A 22,482-nucleotide genomic window follows, 5' to 3' on the forward strand; every position below is an offset into this window, starting at 1 on the left:
ATCCCAACTTATTTTCCTTTTCTAAGTGTAACTTCGGAAGCAGCACAGAGGGAGATGTAAAACCAATTGGATCATAAATACTATTAAATATTGAAAGTAACTTCCTTTTGCACCAATAGCTTCTAAATATTCAATTGACTTGGGGAAAGTGCACTTAAATTCCTCTGTCTCTGTATTCAGCCTTAAATAAGGAACAGAATGATCTTCTTGATCTTCATCTCCTGCGCATGTCCAGCCACATAAATTGAAATAACCATTTTTCAAACTTCTTTAGGGTGCATTTCTAGTTCCATGTATTTATCCTTATTTTTGACACTTGTGATTAGATTGTTAATACAGAATCCTTCCATAAGTATTTTCATTGCTGACTGCTCTTCTGGGGTTTGAAACTGTTGATGCTGCAAATGATACTCGATGGTAGCATTTAATAGAAATGGACTTGGAGTGATTCCACAACATGGGTGTGTCGATATTCTTTGATTGATGATCGATTTTTACCTTTCCACCAGAGAAATCTTAATACATTTCTGTCTTTTGGACAAACACTAATTTGAAAAAAGGCTTTTTTAACCACCTGCGCTATGACTAAACTTCACGGTTACGGTGCCATGCGCTATAATATAACAAGTGGTAAAGTGTCTCATTTACGCCGCTCCGCGTCCGCGAGTGCAATCCAGAACTGTAACTCAAGAAATAAACAATCTCATTGTTAGGCAATGTGTGCACCTTATTATTTTCATTTTTACACATTATTTCATTTTACCACATCATTTTCAAATGCCTATCGACGTGGTCTTCACGTCGCTCGCGGTTTGAGTCAAAAGCATCTCGACGTGCGTTGCACGTCTTTTTAGCGCAAGTGGTTAATATCTGCTGTCACTCCTAAAACATTTATTATGAAATTTTTAAGAAGTGGAGGAATTTTTTTTTAATTACAGTTGGTCCAGGACTCAAACAATCATTCAATTATGCACCAGCGTATATCTTTGATGAAGCATCAAACACTGGATGAATTTTTGGGGTTGCTCTGGACAACTTAATCACTGGTCTATGCGGCAAGTAATGTGCTTCAGTGCCTTCAGCTGCTTCAACATGCACTCTCCAAAAAAAAAAAAAGAAAAAGAAAACTGTCATCATCTTAGTGATTTTCTTTAAGCGGTTACAGCTGAAAACATCGAAGAGAAAACAACACAAGGCGAAAACATCGTGGGAGATAACATCGCAAAGAGAAAACATCGCAGTTCTAAAACATTGTGGTACAAAACATCGTCCTCGAAAATAAAGCGGTTCAAAAACTTCGCAGTTTGAAAACATCGTTGTCGAAAATATCGTGGTAAAAAATAAAGTATCTACAAATCATCGCATGACGATAACATCGCAGACATGCTTTTGTCAGACTTTAATAACTGTAAATAGATATTCCCATAATAATTTGTGAGCGCAAGCTGTAAAGAAGGATAATTTTTACTTTCACATTTTTTTATTAACTAATAAATTTTTGCTGAAAAAGTAAGAAGGAGGCATAAGCATAGAAAATTAAATGCAACTTATAGATTATAATTTTTATGAAAAATTACCAGTAAAAACTTTATAAAAATGATTTATTAATGGTCTTTGTTGGTTAACTATGTCGGTTTAAAATTCTATTAAGTGCTATAAGTTGCATTAATTTTCTATGCTTAAGTTTCCTTCTTATTTTCTCAGCAAAAATTTAGTAGTTAATATAAAATATGGAAAACAAATTATCCTTATTTCTATCTTGCGCTCACAAATTATTATGGGAATATCTATTTACAGTTATTAAAGTCTGAATAGATATTCCCATAATAATTTGTGAGCGCAAATTATTATGGGAATAATTCTGAAAAAGCATGTCTGCGATATTATCGTCACGCGATGATTTGTAGATACTTTATTTTTTTTGTGATATTTTCGACGATGATGTTTTTAAACTGCGAAGTTTTTGAACCGCTTTATTTTCAACGACGATGTTTTGTACCACGATGTTTTAGAACTGCGATGTTTTCTCCCACGATGTTTTGTAGCGAGACGTTTTCACTTTGCGTAGCTTTCTCTGCGACGTTTTCGTCCACGATGTTATCGGCGGACACCCTTTAAGCAAACATTTAGGTGTTTGCATAATTTTGGAGACAGCTTTATCATAGTGTTTTCATAGAAGAGGATGTCTTGCTAACCAACGTAAGGAGATTTCATTTCACTGTTCCTTGTTGATCTTCAGTCACTTTAAAGTAAAGAGGTTTTTCAGGGTCTAAAGCCTTACTAGTTTTCTCTTGAAGTTTTATATCCAATGATGCCAAGTTCCACAATTTTTTTTTTTTAATTCAGGATTTTGTAAGCATAAAGATACTATGTTCAAAACTTCTTATTTTTGAACAAGCCCTAGTATAGTCCAACCCAATTTTGTTTTGAAAACTGATAATCCACAACACTTCAGTTCTTCCAGTCGGAAGGCTTCCTATAATATTTGCACTAGTAAGTAGACTAGTTGAAAGTAAGTCGGTCCCAATGTTGGAAAGCAGAATTCCCTTTGATGATAATTGTGATATTAAATTTTTGTCATTAATCCTGGATAAACTTGAGAAAATCTTAGGTTGATCTAAAAATAAAAGTTCTGTAGAATATCTTCCACCAGCATTTTCTGTAAAAACCTTAACCTGCCATGTTCTTTCAGTAGTGTTGTGCTATCACCAAATAATATTTGGCATAAGGTTTCTTTTTGTATAGGAGTTAACTTGAGTTCCTGAACCAAACTCTTTTCTACACATGATCTATGATAACTATCATCAATAAGTAACATTCAGACATTTATTGTGATACAAGCATACCATTAAAGTTTTTAAGTAGATTACATGTAAAGATGGCTCTAAAAAAAATAATTTAGTAGAATTTTTTACCTCTAACTTATTTTAATTGCTTGGAAATTCAGTTGATTTTGTTTTCAAATCTGGACCAAGTATTGGATAATGATGTTTTTAACATACAATGCATCTTACTTTACTTCGATGTGTTTTCGCCTAATAGCGAGGTTTCAAACAACATTTTGTCTTCAAAACCATTGATTTTCTTTCTTCTTTGTTTAAAGTGTCAGCTTTATTACAATCTTGGTTAGAGTGATTATGCTCACAGGGAAAAAAAAAAAAAGAAAAAAACATGTTTCTTACTAGATGGTAAGGAGTTTATTGAAGCAGATGTTATCTCATATTTTGAAATTGGTGAGTTTCTATCTTTCTTACTTTTCATTGCAATTTTCATTCCAAGCATTTTCACTGTTGAGTTTCCCTGTCCCAAGCTTTCAAAACATCAGCAGATAAGCATGATTCTACTACTGGATATAGCATAGCAGCTTAGTTTTGCATAGTTACTCCAGGTGATTCTTATCCTCTTAAATAGGGATCTTAGTTTATCATAAAGTTCTGACAGCTTCACATTAGACTGTTACTCATTAATGCTAAAAGATCTGATACATAAATTTCGATCAGAAGATCGGTTCATCCAGATCTAGATTTAAGATGCTCAACAGCTTTAATATAATTATTCTTAGAAGGTGAATAACTTTGATGATATCTCTTGCTTTGGTTTTTTGTTTCAATGAAGAAAGTAAATATTGAAATTTATCTTCTTCTTGTATGCTATCATCAGCATGTATGCGAGAAATGTCCCCAAAATGCAACTCTTGTTATAGGAGCTAAATCATATTTTTTAAATTTAACTTAGGAAGCTCTAAATTCAAGCCAGAAACTGAAAACTTTCATTGCCAAGTAATTGTACGTATTTTTCAAACATAGTTTTGACTTAAGTGAAGCAATCATTATATATGCTTCAATTTGATTGTATTCTTCACTATATTCTATATGCTCACGTAGTTCAGAACCAGTCTTAAATAAATGCTCTGACTTATCCCTAATTTTATTAAATACAACTGAAATTTGCTTACTTTCAGTCTTCATATCAGCTGTCAACTCATCAAACTGTTTACAAGCAGTCGTAAATTGGCGACTTGAATTTGTTCTTTCTTTCTTCAAATTATCTGTAACATTATCCACATTATGATTCTTCTTCGTTTCGTTCATTTTTAACTTCAATTACTTAAATTCAAATCTATCAACAATGAAATTTCAATATCACAGGAAGTTCTAATTACCTTCTCAGAGATGACAATAATGTTGAATATCAGCATACAAATTTAAAGTAACCCAATAATTTAAGTATATTTATTTACAGAAGTCTACATACAGCAGAAAAATTAAGATACTTATATAGAACAGTTTAATTAATTTTAACTTCAAACATTTTCTTTGGAATATATCTGAAAACTAGTTACTAGAATCTAAAAACTAAACATTACTATTTGGAGTGAAGCAATGAATACAGAAAATGATTCTTAACAGTATTTACTGAAGCAGGAGTACTATACAATCTAGACTATAAAAAATTTAAAGCTCTACTGTAGCTTGATGATTTTAGTGGTTAAGTGATATAAACACCTAACTAATACAGAATTTTATTAATTTTTGTTTATTATTTTGAGAATAAGCTTAAGAGTGCTGACACACAAAACTGTAAAGTTGTCTTTTTTTCAAATGCCAAAAATTATGTGACAAAATATGATTAGATATTTGTGATGGCAGGAAACTTTCATTAAAACCCAATATTTAAATACATGTACATTGTAAATGAACTTCTTTAACCACCAAGCCTTTAGTTTCACATATACCTTATACTTTAAGCTTTGCACTTTAAAGTATAATTAATTTCATATCCTTTTCTGAGTAACAATTGTTAATTTAACTTAGCTTTGATTATAAACAAATTATTTTACAGCAGTTAGACAAATCAAGCTGATTTAATTGAGAAGAAATGCCCTGTATTTAGTAAGAAATTTAATAAAAATTAAAAGGTAAATCTAAATGTCTAAAAAGTTCCATTGATATATATATAAGTGATATTTAATGACTTACAGATCTACAAATACGTAAAGCTGGTGATGTTCCTGGTTTAAATACCATTCCTGCTCCTGTTGTGCCATCTCGTGGTCCGTCCAGCCTTGGCGTGCCTTCTGTTTTAAGCCTTAACTCTGTTGATGATATGCCAGGTAAACATATCTTTTAAATCTTTTAATTGTTAAAAAATATTTTGTTAGCATATGTTTTCTAATAGAAAAGTGAAAAACTTTTTTATACTGTCAAAAAATAAATTTTTGGTTGTCAGAATTCAAATAGTATGTTAGTTCAACTTTTAAATTATTTTGGAAAACTATACATCGTAACTCCTGTGCTGGGCATATAAGGAGCATTGACAGTGATCTGGCATATCTTTTACTAGGCTATCTTTTAACTTTAAAGGCATAGTAGGGAAAATAAATGCTCTTATTAAATGTTTACCATTTGAAATTAGCTTTTCTTTCAGTTACACAGATTCAATTATAATATTTTCAAGAATAAAGAAAATGTTTGTCACATTAGTACTACAAAGGAACAGCACTCAAACATCTTAAACTATGTTAATTTTTGCTTATTCATGGTATTTTGTGATATTCATGGTATACTTGTTTTTGATATACGTGGCCTGTAATATTCATGGTACTTATTCACCATATTTTGTGATAAAATTGCTAAATCAGTAATTTTATGTATATCTTCTTAATGGAATAGTGTTGCTTATGTTATATAGAAAAACTGTCAGTTTTCGTACAGATGCAAGACTTCTGTTCTTTAAAATTTGGGCTTTATTTAATTAGTGAATGAACTAATGTTTACAGTTCTGGGTATGTAGAAATGGGGATAATTTAAGTAATGTATCATACCAAGAAGGGGATAGATCTAAGAATCATATCCATACTGTCTAATTTTTATTTATTTATTTATTTTTTTTTTTTCTATTATGCTAGTCGGTATAAAATGTGTGGAAAAAATAATATACGTTCTGTAAAAGGGTGATCTAAATCACATGGTTTTAAGTTGATGCAGTTTTTTCTTATTAAGTTAATGTATGGGATCTCCGATGTCTGTAAGAGAAATAATGAGATTCACCATTGTGTAATGAATCATATTAGGAGGTAATATACTTGATATTGACTGTTTTCCTGTACAAGTGTAGGTGGCAAACCATGAGTAATATTTAGACTATGTTCTGTAAATAAATTGTTTATCACAGTAGACAATGCAGCATACTCCTGAACTTCATAGTTAAGTTCTGTATTAAACTGGTTGAAAGTAAGTTAATATAGACATATGAAAAGGAAGCTTAATTTTGAATACATGTTCAAATGACACAAAAAATTTTCAAGCAAGTGGCTGTAAGTATGAAATTCAACTCATCTCAAATCAAATGACTATCAAGATCAAATGTAAACAAAAATACTGAAAAAGGTGCAAAGCTTATTCATGCAGATTATTGCATGACAGTATTGAAACATTTTTAACTAAATTTGAACATTTTTATTTTACATAAGATTTTTTTTAACAAGGGAACTGTTGTGTATAGCAGGATGGCACTTAGAAATCTCATCTGGAACAAAAGAAATGAAAAGTCTATCAGTATCTGATTAATCGGATTGAAAGCCATGAAAAATAGTTAAGATGCATCAAAGGAGATGTTTTAAATAATACCAAAACTATAAGAAGTAGGGAATTATATAAAAGTCAGCAATGGCACCTGCCTTTATCTAAAAAAGGCAAGAATGAGCAGGTCAGCAATAAAAAATAAGTCTTTTTATGACAGCTAAAGAAAATTGTTCTGAAAGAGTTTGTTCTTTGGAGCAGATAATTAACCCAATATTTTTATGATCAGGTGTTAAACAAACTTTGGAAACTGGTTTGTTTCATATACCCAGATACTGGCAACTCATAAACGCTGTACTATGGTAACGGTTCATAACACAGTGTTCTCTCTGTTAATTAATTTTTTTAATATTGTAAGCCTTTTTTGTAGTTCCACAATCCTTACACGTCTGTTCTTAATCATTTCTGTAGTTCTACAATCTGTACTCATCTATTCTTAGTCTGACTGGCTTCTATCTTTCCCCCAAATTCAAATTGAAAATGATACATCATCTTTATAGCAACCAACATCTATAACATTCAGTGAACCCATGACACACTATTTGAGTTCATTTACTTGGGTTGTTTGCAAGAGTGCTGTCAAGACTGACAGATGCATCAACAGTGGTATGTAGCATCCAAGAGAATTATTTCAGAGGAACAAAGGGATTTGTGAACATCTGGTGTACAACTGTCCTAAATGCTTCTAGAATGTAAATCTGGGAGCTTATAAAAACAGAATTGTGAAAATTGGATGCAGTATGACGTGAAGTAGAGTTATCTTGCTAGCATGTGATATGAAGCACATATATATCTTATATTGAATGTTTATGAGGTTATCTAATTTTTTTCCTTTTTTAAGATAGTTTGGAAATTTCAATATGATCTTGATGTCCGTCTACTTTTTGTATAATAATTTATAACCAGTTATAATATAAGCATTTTCTTCTTTTGTAAATAGCTTGTATTTAACAACATAGTGCACTATAGAGCTTCATTGGTCTTTAGCAGTTTTTGATAGTTGTATTTATTTTTATCTTCTAAATTTACTTTTGATTAGAGATTCTGTTTTCAAAATATGAAGTTTCATTGTAATATACAATCCAAAAATAGCAACACATCTGTTTGATGTAGTAAGTAAAGCAGTTGTAAAGCAGGTTTTGCTTAGAGTTTTCCAAAAATTATGAAATTGGTTTAATGCATAAAATTTAGCATTTTAAAATATAGCTACTTATCTCTTCATTTTTGTTTGAAAGGAGCTCACTTGTGACATTTTTAATTCTATTATTCCTGTTTTATTTATGCCCTAATTTTCCTACATCTCCCTTGACACCTAATAAACCTATCTTCATTCTCATACAGCAGCCGAGAAAGCAGGTGGGAGGAGAAACACAACCGAAGGTATTTTTATGTTCAAAAGTTTTTTTTTTTTTTTTTTTTTTTTTTTTTTTCACTCGCATGATTTCATGAACTACTTGCTGCCTGAAGCATGGATTTTAGTTTGATATAACATTAATAGCTTCACTTTCCTTATATGAAATTTAATTTGTTTTGTTTATTTTTACTTATTTGTTTGTTTTGTTATTACATAAAGTTTATTGTCAAACAGGATGTCATTTTTAAAGAGCACTTCTTCACGGTTTTTGCATAAATTGAATTTAATATCTAGAACAATTAGTGACCACATTGAGTCAGATCATCTCATTCTAAATATTTAGCACTGCCATTATTCATACATTGTGACACACTTTAATTGATTGCCTGTTTATAAATAAATAAATCTTTTCATGTTAAATCTTTTCATGTTGCATATCTAAATTTTATTTCAATATTTCAAAATTTTCTGCAATTTTCTACACTCTGTACTATGCATGATAAACTTTCTAAAATACTTTTATAAGGTTGTTGTTATTTATGTGTGTAATACTTGATAAATCTGCTGTAACTATTGCTTTTTGTTCTATAAATGTATCCTTTTCAATATTTTTATTTCATTGTGTTTTATCGTGCTGTAACATTTGTTATGCTTTTATATTATTTTTAATTGGGAGAACAAGTAACTGTTCATTAAAATTTTGAATTGTCTCGAATGTCACTTAATTAAAAAGGTCAAAAATGATACTTGTAGTAACACTAGTAAAATGAAATAAATGTGCAAAGTTAATTTCTTTAAAAGACTCCCCCATCCCATTTACAATAACAAAAATTTTCTCTTGTTGAAAGTAGACTAGCAGTGTTTTATAATCAAATTAACTGCTTCTGACAATGATTCTTTTACAAATATAAGATCTGGTCATTAATTAATCATCCCAGCAAAGCAATGTTTTCTAATTTATAGATATGACTTACAATAAATTTTGATATCATGCCAACGTACTTTTGAATAAGTAAGTCCATACCACATGCCACACTGTTACTGTATTTTTTTTCATAGAACAGTCAAGTTTTTCCTCACTCAGTGACAACATGATTCGACCTGGGTTCAAATGGGCTTGCTGCATGGGAGATTTCATGGTTTTTCCCAATTTATAATAATGTCTATGAGTCTGTTTCACTTTATAGATCCTCTATGAATGAAAGCTCTCCTTAGGCAAATAGCCCTCATATATTTTGCCATAACTCAGTGCAGTATATTCCATTCGTGGTGTACTTTTCTGAAGTCTAAAACTGAGGTTAAAAGACTACTTGCCAGAATAGAACTTACACGCTACAGGATTTGTAGAAAACTGATTGTACACTAATTGTACATTTTGCTGTAATTTCTTTTTTCATTGGAAAAATCTGTAAATTTTGATGTAACTTCTGGAACAGGGTTCGTAGCGGTCCTTATAAGTGCTTATAAGTCCTTATATTTGAAAATAAAATATAAAGGCCCTTATAGGTGCTTACTTTTTCTTTAAAGCCCTTATTTTTTTTTTTTTTTTTTTAGTGCTTATTTTTTGCTTTTAGTCCTTTTTTTTTTTTTTTTTTTAATGAATGTGCTATTTTTCCCCGTACCAAAGCCGAAACTGAAACAACTTTTCTTCCTAATATGAAATGTCAGATGGTGAATCATACTCTCGGAAATAGCTTTTCCCCCTTTCTCTGCATTAACATAACCTATGGTGTGCACAAAGAGTACAGACAGGTGCCCGTCGTTCTATCGGTTAAAGAATTGCGAAAGCAGTAGAAAATTCCGGTACATTCGGCATTCTTTTCCTCCTATTCAAATACTACACACGTTTGAATTTCTATCAAGATCTTAATAATTTGTGTTCTCGTTCCGCTTAGTCAGTTCATATTCGTGTTTATTATGATCATTATGCTTATATTATGAGCATATATGTATGAATGTTTATAATAACATAGTTGCAGTAACTGCTGAAGTATAGTAAACTTCTAAAAATGGTTGTGTTTTAACACAGATTAGCTTTCTAAGGAATAATATTCGGAATGCCTTAAATAAAGGGAAAGTAATCGAATAGTCAAAATAAATTCCGGAAATTTAACGCCGTCTGTTGAAAATTAGAATGAAAAACACCCCAGTTATTTAGTTCTTTATTCTCCCGATACCGGCAGCTGTTGATTCCGATTGTGTAACATCATGTAGGGAAGAATTATGGCACACGTATTGCGCAATAACGTTTGCGATATTTTGCAGAGATAATTCATTTTGATGTTCTGTCCGAGATTTGTTTATGAACACTTAAAAGTATTTTACTGTGTTTGCTAAGCAGAATATTTTTCAGTTCCATTGGTTTATTTTTGTGTGATGCACATATCGAAATGTCAAAAGCATTTATTTAGCGGAAAAATCTAAAGAGCGGCTTCAGTCTACCCTCCCTCCTCCTCTCCTCTTTTTCAAGTTATGCTCGACTGTCCGAATATTCACCAATTTCTAAGTATGTGGGTTAGTTAAGCTTTTATTGTTAAAGGATGACTACATGAAGCAAATTTTTGTCTTCTGATTTCAGAAATGTTCGTCTTTTTTACTTAAATTACTTTGCTTGCAATACCTGTTAAGGGAAAACTGATATACAATGAAAATTTAGAAAATGTTCAGAATTTAGATTTAAATTATTTAAATATCAATATGAGTGGAAAAATAAATTGTATTTATTATTAGGTTCCAAGCAAATACCTTATTATTATTTATTTTCTCTATTTTGAACTGAAATTTCATCATTAAATTTTGTAATATAGTTTACTTCTGCATAGTTTTTTTTTCTCTCATTGTAAACTAGTTCTGTAAATTGAACTGTTATTTAAAATTTAAAAAAAAAAAAAAGTAATTATTTTCCATGGTTGAGGTAATGCTTATTCTCTCTTAATAAATACTGCATTTCTCATATTTTAAATTACAAGTCTAATTAAGGTTATGCAATTGTGTATAATGTAATTAGACAGGTGCTTATTTTTTTTCTTAAAATGTGCTTGAAAAGTGCTTATAGGTGCTTATTTTTTTAACTAAAATGTGGCTATGAACCCTGTGGAACAGGTGTTCCCAACCGGTTTCAGAAAAGGAATGCACTCAGACATTTTTTGAACTGTTAAGTAATTAGTATATGAATATAAGAGGACTAAGTTAGGTATTTACTAACGTACATTACATTCTATACTTTTTGTTGTTTATTTTATGGAACATGTTAGAAAATAATCTAAATCTAAATAAATATGTATTTTTTAAGTTTAAAAAAAAGGGTGTTAGGAATGTGTTTCTAGCAGTGGTAAGAGGGGTGCACAGGGCAAAAAAGATTTAAGAACCACTGTAATATATATATACATATAAATATGTAAGATAAAAATGTATGAACCAGAATTATAATATAACTATAAACATTAATTCTTCCTCTCTATTCTAAAATCGTAATAACTTCTCTGCATTGCATCATTTCTAGATCACTCTGTGGTCCGTGCAGCTCTGATGACGTAATAATAGGGAACTGAAACTGCCGTTGTAAACCAAAGCTTTTTTCTTTTCGTGCTTCCATCTTTCATAACTACGCACTTCAGCTTTTGCTCTCTACTGTGCTAAGATGTAATTTCGCTGGCTTGCTTTCTATCCCAACAATATCAAAAATGTAAATCTTCTGTGGAAAGGCATGACTAGAGTGCCAAGTGATTGTGGCCACAAATATCAATTGGAAATAAAAATGGAATTAAAACTGCCTTGACTGCCAAGTTCTTTAAATACTGCGCAATCAAAAATATTCTTCAGTATGGGTCTAATCATGCATGTACAGTGTTCCGTCATTTCCTTGTGCTTTCATTATGACATACATATTTAATGGCAGACATCAGCAAGTTAAGGCTTTGGCCACTAAGGCCAGAATTGGGGATTATTTTATTATGGCGGCACCTAACAGGCAGCACGATTACGTCCTGTGAAGGAACAGACGATTTTACATCCATGCCTTCTCAATTTGAACCTGGGCCACCTCATTACGGCAGTCAGAGTCACTAATAACTTTTTCCGATGTGTGGTCTGTACTAAATGTTTCTGATATACAATTATTTGTTATTATTGAAGGGAGTAAAGAATTAAGCCTATATAAATATAAGAAATTAAAAAAGGGTTAGGAATGTGTTTCTAGCAGTGGTAAGAGGGGTGCATAGGGTAAAAAAGATTAAGAACCACTGTAGCAGATTTTTAAACAAGAAGTTGAAATTACTGTTTAAAAAGTCTTTAAATTCTGACTATATATATATTTTTTTTTCTTGCTTGCTTTTAAATTGATTTTGTGTTCCTTGGAGATGGTATACAGAAAGTGTTCTTATTATAAGTTATTATGAATTATTAGTTTATTACTTTGCAGCTTTAGCACAAGTCATAGGCTTTTTAATTTACTTTTAATTACTTTATTTTGAATTTTTATATATGTGTGTGTGTGTGTATGCATGTGTATTTAATGGCAGTCATTAATCAGTTAAGGCTTTGGCCACTAAGGCCAGAAGTGGGGATCATTTTATTATGGAGGCACCTAACAGACAGACACCATTATGTCCTGTGAAGTAGCAGACAATTTTACATCCATGCCTTCTCAATTCAAATCTGGGCCACCTCGTTACGGCAGGAGTCACTAACCACTTTTTCTGCTATGCAGTCCGTACTAAATGTTTCGGATATACAATTACTTGTTATTATATGTGGAAGGTAGTAAAGAATTAGGCCTATAAATGGGCAATATGAAATATTCACCTGTGTGAGTGGATAGTTTTCAAGTCAGAAAGGTTAAAAATTTAATGAAAAACATGCTGGAGCATGTGTAGGAATAGTGTCCTCTATTTTGTTTGAAAATATTTTTTCAAATTTGTGTCCTCCTTAACATAATATTTATCATTAGAACACATAATTTTATTTAAGTTACATTTGAGAAATTATTTTTAATTTTGTATGTATATTTAGCACAAAGTAAAGGATGTAGTAGGATGATGTATGAAGAAGAAACTGTATGAGAAAAAAAGGACATATTTATCAAGTGCTGTAAAACCGTAAATACATTTAAAAGAAAGAAGTGCACTTGAAAAGGAAAGAAAGATACATTTTTAATGTGTTATATGCCTGCCACTATGATGAACATTGTATTTACTTCTGGTTAGAGTTGGGTCAGACTACAATCAAATTTTTGATATACTTGCTTCAGAATATTTTAATTATAGAAGTGCAGCTGTAATAATGTAGTTCTCCTTGATATTCTGTATACTAACAAGCAGTGGTGCCTGATGTGAGGGCTGGCAGCCAAAAAGGCTATCTGTGGAGTGCTAGTCTTGGGGCTCTAATGAACTGATTTAGCACTAAACAAGCACTTCATAAAAGAAACAATATATTATCCATGAACAGTTTGGTGATATTCGAAAGATTCCTTTTTTCAAATGGGAATTAGTTATTTTGTGTAAACCTGTGTTTTTATAAAATGAAAGGTTCAATTTTATTGGCAAACAAAATTTTATTTAATTCATTTATTTGCAAAATGTTTACCTTTTGGGTCAACAATGTCTAAAAAAACTTTTAAAGTGCATAAAAATTTATTATGAATTAAATTTTGCTATAGAACTTTGTTTCTGATTCCATAGTAATCCTCAGCTTAATTAATTATTTTTGAATATTTTTATATCTTTGTGTTGTCATTTTCAGTCATTATTTAATGCAAAAATAGCATGTTAGATAGGAATGTTGTTATTCTGAATTATAGATTTATAAATGTGCTTTATTTTTAGGTTATCAGCTGTATGTTTATAAATCTGCTTAAATATTTTAGGTTATATATGGGATTGTTCTGACTGGGCAGTAGCATCTCAGAAGCCGCTGTCAAATATTGTTGAAGTGTCAACAAAAGAAGTACGGGATTCTTCAAGTGTTCCTAGCACTGAATCAAACAGTCGTACCAGCCAAATTGAATTGCTTCCTAAAGATGGGGAAAATGGTCAATCTGGGAATCTCAAGCTTTCAAGCAACCAATCAGGAAGTGAAGACTTTGAAAGACCAGAATCTGAGTACGTTGGTGATTCGGAAAATAATGACAATGATTTTGATGATAGTGTTCTTCCTGTGCCAAACTTTGAAAATATTTTGGGCATGGCTGATTTAGAATTTGCTGATGATGGAACAGACAGTAGTCCATCTCCTCATAAATATCAGCGTCATCCTAATTCGTATCTACCTGCCCATACAACAAGCACTGCTAATACAAGCCCAGATCACACCTGGAATGCAGACACTCGCCAAATTTGTGAGCTTTCTGATGATGAAGTCATGACATATGGTTTTCCACCTCAGGGAGGGCGTGGTTTTCATGTTCCAATAGATGTCTCGGGCTTAGATTCTATGTCTATGTCTGTCGGAGGATATACTTCAACTAATGCCTCATTTTCTGATATATCTGGTGCTGTCTGTGAGATTGATGACAGTGAAGCAAATTGTAGTGATGTAGACTATGATGGTGTAGATACTAAACCTTCTGCATTTCCTCAGGACAGGTTTTGCTCCACTCACTTATAGCCAGTTGTCAATTGTAAAATAGATATATTGGATAAGGTGTTGCTATTACTGTACATTCAACTTCCATTTACCAACCAAAATATTATATTCAGAGCTTTTATTGTTACTTGTCTTTATGAAAAACTTTGTAACTAGAAAGTTAAAACAAATCCAAATTTAATTCGATTTAGAACTGAATCACTTATATAAGCTTTAAATTTTCTTTAATGAATTGTATTCATTAATTTCACAATTTTATTCCTTTTAATTATTGTAACCTCTCCGAAATTAGTTTTATTTTAAGAAGCTGCTTCAGTTAGTAGAAGTCTGAATCTCCAGATCTGCATGCCTTTGCTTGTTTAAAGTTTTCATTTTGCCTTAAAATTTGTCCATATGCCTATTTTCACCTTTCTCTTTCTGTTTATTGATAACTAGAATAGATGTATTACTTTTCTTTTTCTGTTCCTTTTTTTATCTTTCTCTCACATAGATTATATTCAAAATATTAAGTAAAAAAATGAATAAAATCTTATAAAATTATAATGAAATTAATCTTAAGTTATTTGAAAATTCTAAATTCATCTGATGGTGCCTAAACAAATTTGCAAAGTGAACTTGATTATATGATCTTAATATGATAATCTGTAACATATAATATAACATGTGGCACATGGCCATATTTGATACTGACTTGTTAGTATAAAAAATTGAGAAGAATTTTCATAGTTAAATTGAGTGTGCATACTGTGGAAAGGAATACTGTCATAGTATAACTGAGTAGGTAATAATGACATTAGAAAATATCTTTTTATGAGCTATGGTAATGATGTAAGCATTTATAAAAATTATCAATTAGATACATTATAAATAATATTAGGCAAATATACTATTAAAAATGAAATGATGATAAAAATGATTAAGTTATATATATATATATATATATATATATATAACTTAATATACAGCTCTGTTATATAGTAATATATCACTTAAACATAGAATCAAGAAATGGTTAACAATTGGCTACCAGAGACTACTGCTATTGCATTATAGTTGAGTACATGTTTATTCATGCTAAACAGTGAAAGTTTTAGTAGTTGTAATTCAAATGTAATTTTAAAACTACTAAAAAAATCATAGTTATCCTTGTAAAGCTAATTTTGAAGGATCAGAGAAGCAATAGTAGTCATAATATGAAACTTCTAGAACGATGTTTCTTAAGTTGTAGATCAGGACCCCAAATGGGGTCGCAAATCTAAATGTTTGAATCACGAAAATTTAATCCAGATACATGAATTTAAAGAAATATTATTCACACTCCATTCGTTATCTTTAATTTAATATATTACATTTTTTCTACAGTGCAATTATAATATTGTTTTACTGGTCAAGTTGAACCATAAATTATATTTACATATTGAAAATTACTACTAAAAAGAAAATGAGAAGCAATATTTCAAAATAATTACATAGTGTATATAAGTGAAAACAAATTGTATGTCATTTAGAAGGTTAAAGTTCCATTTTTCCCCTTTCATTAATTAATGCTGATTTCACTTTCATATTATGAATGCATTTATTTATTTTATATCTCAAGTTTGTGATACTTATTTTCATCATTAAAGTTTAGAATTTAGTAATTAGGTTTTACATAAAATTGAACAGTAATGTTATGATTATTAAACTAGTAGAATAGTAATATTAAACTTCAGTTCACAGCAGTTTAGATTTTGAAATTTCTCCAAAGCAGATTAGATTTTTATAGATGAGATTCATGAAATTTTGCACTATGTATGCATCACGCTTTTAAATACCTGAGTATACTTTCAATCATACATTTCAGTCAATTTACATGTTATTCTAATATTTACCTGTTTTTACATGCAGGCATGTATAAGGCTTTTTATAATTATTTATTGTTCATTTCTTGTCAACAATTACTCTTATATTATTATCACTTTGTATAAGTTGAACCAGTTTTAAATGGTTTCCTGTTGCGGTTTTTGAACTTGTTAGTAAAATAAAAGTTATACATAGCGTAATTAATTAATTTTAATAATATTAAAAACCATGTAATGAAGATATTATTAGCTAATGTGAATTTTTAATAATTTTGGGTAATTAATGCAATTGGAAGAACGAAAGTTATGGTACATGTAGTTTGCAACATTATATGTAACATTAAATACTGAAAAGTATTTAATGTTACACATAATGTTAATATGTAGTTTAATCCAAATGTAATTGATAGTACTGACTGAAATATTTTGAATCATTTCTATCTTTGTTTCTGGATATTAATAATGTTATTTTTCAAGATCTCTTTTAGTCAGCTGATTTTTTAACTCAAGGAGATTCAGACAATGGCTAAATGTTTTTCATACATAATTTTAAAATGTTTACAAAATGCACATGTTATTACTATTTTTATTCTGTTTGTTTTATTTCAATATTTAGAATTTTTGTAATTAGAAATCATGGTGATTTTTATAGAATTTAAACTTTTCTTAGCATTAGAACTACATTTTGAACTTTCTATGTGTATCAGAACAAACTAACTTGGAAAAATTTAGTAATCCATCATTCATCATCATTTTTGTAAATGGACTTTTTATATATGTATTTATCATTCCTAATTTAATTAAGATATTTTATTTCTATGCTGGTGTAATATAAATGAGAAGGAGCAAAAGGTGTCCTGCAGTTTGTGATAACTTGGATCTGTGGCAGCTGATTTCTGTCTCTTTCTATGTGGTCTGCAGTGCAGCTGCTTTTGTGCCAAAATCACTTTCGTTTTTACACTTTTCTTTTTTAATTTTATACTGAAATTTTTTACTGTGATGAACTTTTCCTGTAAAATGTTTTTCAATGAAGGAAGAAAATCCTTTGATGCTGTAGTCATCATTTTTTGGGAAGTGTATTGTCTTAATTCAAGTTAGAGTTGCTGAATAATTAGCTATTTAAAGTTATTAACATTCCACAGTGCCAGGTTTCTCCTATAAATCTGTTTTATAAATTTCACATGTTACACCTTTGCACTAAAACATTACTTGCAATAATTTTATAATGAGGAAATATTAATATTTCATTAATTCTTAAACATTTTAGAGTGTTACTCTGTAGTTAGAGATTTAACTATATAAATAAAAATGAAAATATTGTATTATAGTTTAAAAGAAGTTACAGTATTTTTTCACCAACTTCCATTTCTCAAAATAATACACTTAATCAACCCTTTTTTTTTTTCTAAAATACTTAAATCAGATTGTATAAATTTCCAGTAAATTTCAAGGTATAAGAATCATTTTGGTCATATCTAACTTTTAATTCATAGATAAGTTATTTAATTCATTAAATTCATAGTCATGAGATTAAAATATTTATTGCAATAAATTTAAATTAAATTAATTTTTTTACTGCTTATTTTTAATATGGTTTTGAATGATAAGTGGACTCTGTTAATTTAAAAAATTTAATTCTTCATAAATAAAAAAGGTTAATTTGATATGAAATATGTCTATTATTTCTTCATCTTATGCATTTAATGTATTTTGGAAATTTTTTCCTATAATAATTTAGATAAATATAAGGCTTCCATGCATTTAATTATTTATAATATTAAGATATCGATTTTGTATGGATTTTCATTGACAACCAATTATCAGATTTTTACTTGATGATAAAACCAATTTTTTGTCTGTGTGGAGAAAAATATGCTAATTTAAAAATTAGGCAAAAGAAGAGTCTTGCATTAACATTGTTTTTAATAAAAATCTATACATTTTAATGATAACTGACACCTCTTTTTATGAGGACCTCCCCCTCCACTTAAAAGAAGGCCCAAGTGCTGTTCCTTCTCCTAAAGAAGAAGGAGCTCTGTCAGTCCTCTCATAATGGATAGAGTTTTATTTAAAATCACCACCAATTTAAGTACAATTTTTGTCTTATTTTACAAATGTTTTCATATATGAAAACCTCTGTAATCATATGTTTTTAATTGTCTAAATAAATCTGCCAAAATTTATAAATTATGTGTTAAAAGAAAGCATGTGAAGTATATGAAAAACATATATTTGTTTGCTTATTTTTAATATATTATTTATATTTTTATAAATTTTAATTGTTTTAAAGAAGGGAATCTGGACCAATTTTTTTTCTCTTTAAAAATGATTGAGCTGCCCATAATTTGTAGATAATAATGATTTAAATTATTGACGAACTTTGTCTAAAATACCTACTTTTCTTTCTTATAATATACTAATGGTTGTTAACTGTTTGCATTAATGAACTAATATTTTAGAAATTATAAAATATTTTGAAATTATTATTTCTAATTATTACAATAATTTGAATACTTATTTTTAGTGCCTAGAATAATATTAATCTATATCTAAAAATAATGTTTCAGTAATTTATGCATAAGTTTTTATAAAGTGAAATTTTATTGAAATTGCTAAGAAGTTTGAAGCTATATTCATGCTAACATTAAAAGATTTTGCTGTACATGTTGCTGGAATTGTTTGAGTTTTTGAGATCTGAATGCGAGTTTTTAAATATATTATGCTTGTGAGAATGTTGGTTACTTGTATATTAAAATAGCAAAAAGTCGGAGAACTGTTGTAGGTAAGAAAGTAAAGCAATTATTTTGCTTATATTTGCCATCTAGTTTTCTATCAGTATCAGTTATCTTATTTTTTGTTTTTTTAATGTCTTCCAAAATTTAAGCTTAAATAGTGTTTAAAAAATGCTCTTTCACAGTGTTTTGAAGTTTGCATTAAATTTTGTTTTTGTTACGAGATTTTTATCAATATTTAGAAATTTCATTGAATGAGTGTTAATCAAACTAAATTTAAAAAAAAAATATTTGTAACAAAGTTTATTAAACACTGTAGGGCTTTAATACAGAATTTTTCTTAGGTTTGCTATGAGTTAACTTCGAATGAAACATATATTTAAGTGCCTAAATAAATTTAAATCATTAACAGCTCATTTGAATGGGTTGTAATGGACCCATAAGTTTGATGTTATATTATAATGTTTGACATGCTGTTTAGAGATGTAAAATGAATCAGATTTTTTTTCCTGGAAATATTTTCTTGGTTTCAATCATTTAAGTAAAGTTTTTGAATACTTACTTTTTTTTAATGTGCAGAATGATTTTAACATTCTAGTTAAACTGTATATTTTTACTGTAAATTGCTATACCTGGATGTTAATATGAAGAAAACATTGTGTATTCAATGCCATTTAACTATTGCATTTCATTTGTTAATGTATACATTTTTAGTTTTGTGCATTTAATTTATTAAATTAATATGATCTTCGATCTTTCTTGAAAGTTTTGTAACAAAAGTTATCTTTATGATGAGAAATATTGCATGGCAATCATTTGTGAAAGCAAGTGTTGTTTATAGTACATACAAAAGAAATTGCTTAAAATATTTTTTCCTTTAGTTTTTAAAGGTCCACCTGGCATGGCTGTTTCTGTAAACATTGCCAAACTTTCTGTCCAGTTCTGGCTATACTGTGTCAGTTACAGAATATTTGTCCATATTGGTGCTACTTAAGCCATTTTGCATTGTGTAAATATGAAAGTGTACATAATTCTTAAACTGTCTTGTAATAAATCATTTCATAAGTTTTTTTGCTCATAGTGTATATGTTGAATAATTATTTTCAGCAATATTTACTTTTAACACCGTAAAAAAATTTTAATTAGAAAAGATTTCTGAACATTAACCAGTTATGTGTTATCAGCTATGATATTTATTTATGTATTGAGAAACACTTCGAAAGGGGATTGTCTTAAGGGGTAAGATTGTTATTTATATATATAATATTATATATATAAACAAACCTTTTTGTATTTAATCCCCTTTTAATATTTAGGAGGTGTTTGGGAAACATTGAAAATTTGTTTGGATTCTCCTATTAATGAAGATTATTTTTGCAGAGCTTGATTGTATATTTTTAGCATGCATTAGTTAAAGGAAGAGACGGACACATATAATCATTTCTTTCATTACTTTAAATTTAAATTGGTATAAAATTATAAAAAGAAATACCGTATTAGACCAATCAAAGCCATGCTGCTAAACTTTATCATTTGAAGAAATCTTAACTTTGTATAATATAAATAATTGCTGTCATTTTTATATTACTATATCTTTTTTAAGTTACTTTTTTTGTTTTTTACATGAAGTAAGCACTTTCTCCACTTCATACTCAGTACAGCTCTGAACCTAATATATTATGTAACTGATTTTTTGCTTAAGTACACATTCAAAACAGCAAATGTGGTGTAAAATAATTGGAATAATGCCTAACAATGGAGCCTATACTTGCATTAATAATATTTACTAAACTAACTAAATTACATTCTTCAATTCCAAAGCCACAAAACTCTTAGTAAATTTTAACATATGCTCTTCTGATTGAATAATCTGTTAATGTTATAATTAATAAATTTTTGTTTGTATTTACTACAAAACTTTTAATTATTATTCAGCATATTTCAAAATATATTGAAAAGTAACACTGACTACTGTTTGTCTAATCTTCATTTTGTCATTTTGATTCCATCATGATCTTCTTATATAATAATGTGTCATAACTGCAGCACAAAAGTGGACTTAATTATCTGAGTCGGTGGCATATCTTTGGTTCAAGGCCTGATGTATATCATTTTCACTCCACCTCACTTTATTGAAAAACTTAACATTGTTCTTATTTAAAATGTTGTTTCACACAGTTAGACACACACACACAAAATACAATTGTGTGGAATGGCCAGTACCTATCAGTCATTTAGACATCTCACCAACGAGACTGTTGCTCAAGATTGCATCACAGGAAGTGATCAGTTTTACCCTTTGAGAATGGAGAAGCTCCATCTCAGTTTTGATTGAGAACACCCCAGGCAAGGGATCCAAGTATCTCTTATCCTACCACTAAGCCTCTTAAGAGGACTTTCAGCTCACCATTATTTTAATTACCCCATGCTGCACAAGCACTACAGCTATAAGCATTAAGCCTTGGATGCTTATAATTGCAGTGCAATGATAGGGCAGCTATAGGTGCAATAGTATAACCTAGCTGCAATAGTATAGAAACTATGGTGTTAGCCAGTATATCAGTAAGTAATTTATATTAGGGTAGGACATTTTTATCTATAAATTGTTTTAATACTTATAAGAAACTGAATAATGACCAAATGAAAATTCTGTAAAAAATTGGGGTCTATCAAATCTTTTATCTGTTGAAATTTCAGATATCTTATGCTTTCTAAATGTTCATTCATGTTTCCTAAGAAATAAAATTGTTTTAATCAATCTTTTAGAAATACCCAATTTTCACTAACTTTTTTTTTATGCAAATAATAAATTTTTTTTATATGTAATGAAAGAGTGATCACAATTCTTTATGAATTTAATATTTGTAAAGTAGGGTATGTGATCCAAAAATATTTTCTGTTTTAGCAACTAAATAATTTAAACTAATGGACCAGTCTTATTTCTGCTTCAGGTGAAAAACTGTATACTTGTTTGTGACTTTGCACCCATTCATACTTCGTGAATAGTTCCATCATCATTCTTCATTTCTGCGAGCATCGTAGCAAGAGTAGATGCTGTTCCATATTCTTCTGAAGGAAAGCAAATTTGTATTCCTTTTAGTTTTTATTAATGCTTATTTTATATTATTTTTTTATTAAGAGGTGGTGAAAATGGTTATTTTTTATTATATATATATATATATATATATATATATCTGTAAGATAAAAAAATATGTTCTCTGTATTCTAAAAATTGCAGTCACTTTTTGGACTGTGCCATTTTTAGATTAATCTGTGTAATGCTGATGACGTAGCTAATTCAGAACTTGAACTCAAATTTTGAGAACTGAAACCTATCTAACCTAAACCAAAACCTTCTCTTGGTGAGCTTTCATACTGGATAATTGCGCACT

The 22,482-nt window shown here is 29.4% G+C and overlaps 1 protein-coding gene across 1 annotated transcript in view; it reads left to right on the forward strand.

Moving 5' to 3' along the window:
* LOC118183653 (fat-like cadherin-related tumor suppressor homolog) overlaps positions 1-20,166 on the forward strand; it is a 1,041,784-nt gene extending 1,021,618 nt beyond the window's left edge. Inside the window, exons 35-37 of the mRNA XM_085816972.1 lie at positions 4,982-5,113; positions 7,923-7,961; positions 13,799-20,166. Of these exons, the coding sequence (XP_085673098.1) occupies positions 4,982-5,113; positions 7,923-7,961; positions 13,799-14,538 (911 nt within the window). The 3' untranslated portion in view covers positions 14,539-20,166. The remainder of the gene's footprint in view (positions 1-4,981; positions 5,114-7,922; positions 7,962-13,798) is intronic.
* The last annotated feature ends 2,316 nt before the right edge of the window (positions 20,167-22,482 follow it).

This window comes from Stegodyphus dumicola, chromosome 5 (assembly GCF_044657685.1).
Source record: "Stegodyphus dumicola isolate Sdum_Otavi_A_Nest chromosome 5, ASM4465768v1".
Taxonomy (NCBI): Eukaryota; Metazoa; Arthropoda; class Arachnida; order Araneae; family Eresidae; genus Stegodyphus; species Stegodyphus dumicola.